Consider the following 5,164-nt stretch of genomic DNA (forward strand, 5'->3'; position numbering starts at 1 on the left):
ATTAGGGATTTATTTTTTATCTGTTTCAGTCATTAGACTGCATCCATGGTGGGGCACTGCCTGGAACAATTTCTAGTTGAACGAATCGACTGCAGTACTTATTTTTTTTTTAAAGCCTGGCACTTATTCTATTGGTCTCTTTTGTCAAACTGCTACATCACAAGGACATAAACCCACCAAAACCAGTTGTCAAGCAGTAGTGGGGAACAAACACAGGTGCACACACACACAAATAATAGGTTTCCTTCAGTTTCCGTCTACTAAATCCACTACCACAGCTCTGGTCGGCCTGAGGCTATAGTAGAAGACACTTGCCCAAGGTACCATGCAGTGGGACTGAACCTGGAACCAAGGGGTTGAGAAGCAAGCTTCTAACCACACAGCCATACCTGTTAAAATATTTTATGTAATGTAGAAGTATAATTAATTTATTGCTTATAAACTTCAACATCAAAATCTTACATAGACCCTGGTTGAGAACAACTGCTCTAAACAATTTATCCAATGCTATGCCCTGAATATCTAATAAAAATAATGTTTCTAACTTTGACACGAGCCCAGCAATTTTGAAAGGAGAGTAAAGTTCATTACATTGAAACCAAAAGCAAAGTTGACCTTGACAACATTTGAACTCAGAACATAAAGAGCCAAAAGAAATACTGATAAGCATTTTATCAAACGTGCTAACAATTCTGCCAGCTGCCACCTTATTTTAAGATAACTTGAAAAAACTTAAAATAGGCACAATCCCTTGGTTAAAAACAGTAATAATATTTAACTACTTATTTATAATTGTGCAATGAGTATTGGTAAAGAGGTGATGGAAGAAAAAGAAGTACCTTCTTGATCGGTGAGTCTGTCTCCAATGTTGGTAAGGATGTGTCGAAGTTCTTTAGCTGAGACATAGCCTTTCTTGTCAATATCATGAGTTTTGAAAGCTTGCAAAATTTCAGTCTTGACATCTTCCAACTGGCTGTGTTCATGGAGTACGTCCAAGAATGAAGCAAAGTTCATCTTACCATCTTCTGCAAAGACAACAAAGACGAATTCACAGATCTTTTGTACAATTTTTCAACAGCTGTTCTTAACACAAATGGTTGGATGTTAACAGCATTGAGTTTAAGTAATTTAATTTTGCATCTTGATTTGAGAAGAGGTGAGAGAGTCAGAGGGAAATGGACAAAGAATGAGAAAGATAGGGAGAGAGAGAGGGGAAGTAAGACAAATAGTTAGGAAGTGGGAGCACAAGTGAGAAATTGATTCACAGAAAGATGGACAAGGGTTAAAATTACACATGCATACATATGTAAATACAAGGGTTTCTCCTGTTGAAGACGATGTATGAGTGCTCAGCTTTTTGTTGAACAACCTGCACAAATAATTTGTTTATAGTGAAATCAGGATGGCACCTGTGCCCAGCGTCGCCTTTCTGGCACTTGTGCCCGTGGCATGTGTAAGGACTTTTGAGCAAGATCGTTGCCAGTGCCCCTGGACTGGCTCTTGTGTGGGTGGCACATAAAATACACCATTTTGAGCATGGCCGTTGCCAGTACCGCCTGACTGGCCTTCGTGCTGGTGGCACGTAAAAGCACCCACTACACTCTCAGGGTGGTTGGCATTAGGAAGGGCATCCAGCTGTAGAAACTCTGCCAAATCAGATTGGAGCCTGGTGTAGCCATCTGGTTTCACCAGTCCTCAGTCGAATCGTCCAACCCATGCTAGCATGGAAAGCGGACGTTAGACAATGATGATGATCATCATCAAATGTATGTGTTGTACATTAACTTTCTCCATGAAACTGACGTTGCCTGTCTTGGTGCATAGTGTACCATGCATCAGGTGTCAAAGTGACCACAGAGCAATGTGAAATGAAGTGTTTTGCTCGAGAACACAATGCACAATCTAGGAACTGAAACCATGATCTAGCAATAGTGAGTGCAACACCGTAACCACCAGACCATAGTCATCATATATACATACATACACATAAATACATAGTCATATGTATATATATTGATATACACATACACACACGCATATAAATATCAGCAACATCATTTAACATCCATCTTTATGCTGGTTTGGGTTGGATAGTTTGACAGGTTCATCTCCTTTGACTGCATGGGGATGCAGTAGAGAGGAAGGAAACTTTATAAAAGGAGATGAAAGGTTAAAGTATGAAAGAAGGGGCTATAATAGAACAAGTTTCTTACAGTAGAGGAGATACAATGCTACTCACTACTCACATTCTTGTAGAGTGGGTGGGAGTAACCAGGATGGAGATGGTAAGAGGGATGAAATGATAGTGAAGTATCAGTGAATTCTCAAGCTACAAGAAGAAATAACAAATATACATCAGAGGGAAAGCATGGAAGAAGAGTTAATGATTGCAGAGACTGGAGAGCATTGAGGGGTGGCAGTAGTGAATGGTAGACAAGAGTGGCAGGGTGATGATAATGCATATGATTTGGGTGGAAAAATAGGAGAGGGGTGGCAGTATAGAAGGTAGTGAAGAGCGGTGGAATAATAATAATCCTTTCTACTACAGGCACAAGGCCGGAAATTCTGGGGGGAGGGGATTAGTCGATTACATCAACCCCAGTGTTTCACTGGTACTTAATTTATCAACCCCAAAAGGATGACAGGCAAAGTCGACCTTGACAGAATTTGAACTCAGAATGTAAAGATGAACAAAATGCAGCTAAGCATTTCGCCCAGCATGCTAACGATTCTGCTAGCATTTGAACTTAGAGCATAAAGTCAGAAGAAGTGCCAATAAGTACTTTGCCTGGCTTGGTAACGATTCTGCCACAACAACAACACAAGAAGGAGGAGAGAGAGGGAGATGACGTGTAGGTGAGTAGGATGCATAAGAGTGAGGGGAAAAACTGATGTGTATGGGGAGAGTGAGAGATGAATGGTGACTGAGAAGTGGAGATAATTTGGTAGCACACAAGGATGATCAATGTTAAATGTGAATAGAGAGATGCAATATTAAGGAAGAAAGATGAATGAGAAGTGAAGTAGTTCTGAGAAGTGAGATTGATAATTAGTATTACAGAAAAAGATGATTAAACAGGTAGTTCTGTTCATATTCAATTACAAAAGCAGAATAGTTATGAAAATAATGGAAGCGTCAGTAAAAGAAAGAGTGAGGAATAGGAGGGGACTGAGAATCAATCCTTGATCAATCAGTTATACACTAAATTTGTTGAGTACTTGTTAATTGTTACAAGGCTTTAAGGCTATCAAAAGTCACTTGTCTACTCCAAGCTTCCTCAGTGACCCCAAAACACAGAACAAAGATTATACTGAAGATTTTCTTTAGGTTAATAAATACTAAGTATATCTACGTACTTCTCTTGTAGTTGTTTGACTCAGAAGAGAACATCTATAGCACATTTTGTAAGCACAAAACCAAATTGGACCTCATCTAGTATATATCTCTGTCACACACACACTAGCACAAACAAAGAGAAAGTGGTTAGCCAAATAAAAAAAAAACAACTGATTAAAAACAATGCTAGACATAAATAGAAATATGGAATGCAAAGTAATCAGAAATAAAAGCGAGCAGTGGTAGGGAACAGAGACTAAAAGGTGAGTCATAGTAAAACAACAGAAATGTGAATGAAAGAAAATGGCTGCCTACCATCCTTGTATTTCCCCAAGTATCTGACAATCTCCTCGCTGGTTGGACTGAAGCCAAGGGACCGCATGATCAGGGATAATTCATCATCCTGGCTGATGTAGTTACGTTTAGCATTGAAGCTAAAGCATTCTTTGTACTCTATAATAACAAATATATCAAATATTGTTTTATATCATCTAGACACAAAGAGAGAAATAAAGCAAAAAAAATAAAAATAAATAAAATGAAATAAAAAGACATTCTCTTATTGGTTTCTGTCATTGGATTGTGGCCATACTAAAGCACTGTTTGTAAAAAGTTAGTCAGATATATCGAGAACAGTAGTCTCCTACTTTTCATCAGTCTTTATTTATCAAATGGCTTAGTTTATCCAATGTCCAAATACACACACACTTGTGCACTCATTGGTGCTCCAGCATAGGCTTAACTATGCTGATTAAAAGAAACTAAAGAACACATAAAGTGGCTTCAGCACTGTTTCAAATAGATTTTCACTATAGTACAAGGCACTGAACTCAAGATGTCACCCAGTGAGAATGAACCCAGAACCTTATGGTTGCAAAGCAAACTTCTTAACCATGTAGACATGCCAGCGTCCAGATATAAATAAATAGAAACAGATAGAAATAGTGATAGACAGACAGGCATACAGACACATGTAAACACACACACACAAGGTTGTCACTCAATAAAGATTTAGATGTTCGATCATATGAATGAAGGTGTAAGTGGTTGTAAAGGGAGGAATCAGCATGACATAATGTGTGACAAGGCTGGATATTTGCTTTACAAGTACAATCCTCCTGCATAGTTTCACTCTACTCAATTTCACTCACAAGGTATAGAAATTGACCTGAAGCCATAGAAAATAGCATTTGCTCAAGATGCTAGAATGCCATAGGTGCAAACTGAACAACAAAACCAATCAGCCTATGTACATGCACGTCAATTAGTATGGAATTTCCATACATAAATACTCACACACACAATATATATATTTATACATACAAACATATTTACACACATATGCAGATCACAAACACACACACACATACACAAAACAAAACAAATTCACACCACTAAAAATATTGTAGAACTGGTTTTCTTTGATAATATAATTGATAGCAGAACTTGCTACAAATTGTCAAGAATGTCGCCTAACACCTGAGAGTTATGAATGCTATTAAGCTAACTGTGACTTCTATGTCACACATTTTATTTCCTCACGTATATTGTGTTATCATGATTATTATTTAGCATCAGGTTAGCTAAGATTAAAGACATTCTAGTCATAACCATCTCAAAAAATATTTTATATATATATATATATATATATATATCAAACAATAAGCAACACGGATTTCAAAAGTGATTGCAGTACGCACGTTTCATGCTACTTCAATTTATTTAAGTAATGTGAGCATTACCTTAAATGCAATATGAAGAGCAATCTTCAGCTGCACGAAAAAATGTAGAAAAAAAGACATATTACAAATGTGGCAACATATTAAA

General features: G+C 37.5%; 1 protein-coding gene across 2 annotated transcripts in view; it reads right to left on the minus strand.

The window, feature by feature from the left end:
- Nucleotides 1–3,785, minus strand: part of LOC106869102 (calmodulin) — a 10,565-nt gene extending 6,780 nt beyond the window's left edge. For both annotated transcript variants that reach the window (XR_008264887.1, XM_014914639.2), the window contains exons 1-2: nucleotides 3,653–3,785; nucleotides 840–1,025 (exon numbers count right to left, since the gene is read on the minus strand). Coding sequence is in view for 1 of the 2 variants with exons in the window: in XM_014914639.2 (XP_014770125.1) it covers nucleotides 840–1,025; nucleotides 3,653–3,719 (253 nt within the window). In the remaining variant the exon portion in view is untranslated. The remainder of the gene's footprint in view (nucleotides 1–839; nucleotides 1,026–3,652) is intronic.
- Between the last annotated feature and the right edge of the window lie 1,379 nt (nucleotides 3,786–5,164).

Source organism: Octopus bimaculoides, chromosome 9 (genome assembly GCF_001194135.2).
Source record: "Octopus bimaculoides isolate UCB-OBI-ISO-001 chromosome 9, ASM119413v2, whole genome shotgun sequence".
In the NCBI taxonomy this organism is placed as follows: domain Eukaryota; kingdom Metazoa; phylum Mollusca; class Cephalopoda; order Octopoda; family Octopodidae; genus Octopus; species Octopus bimaculoides.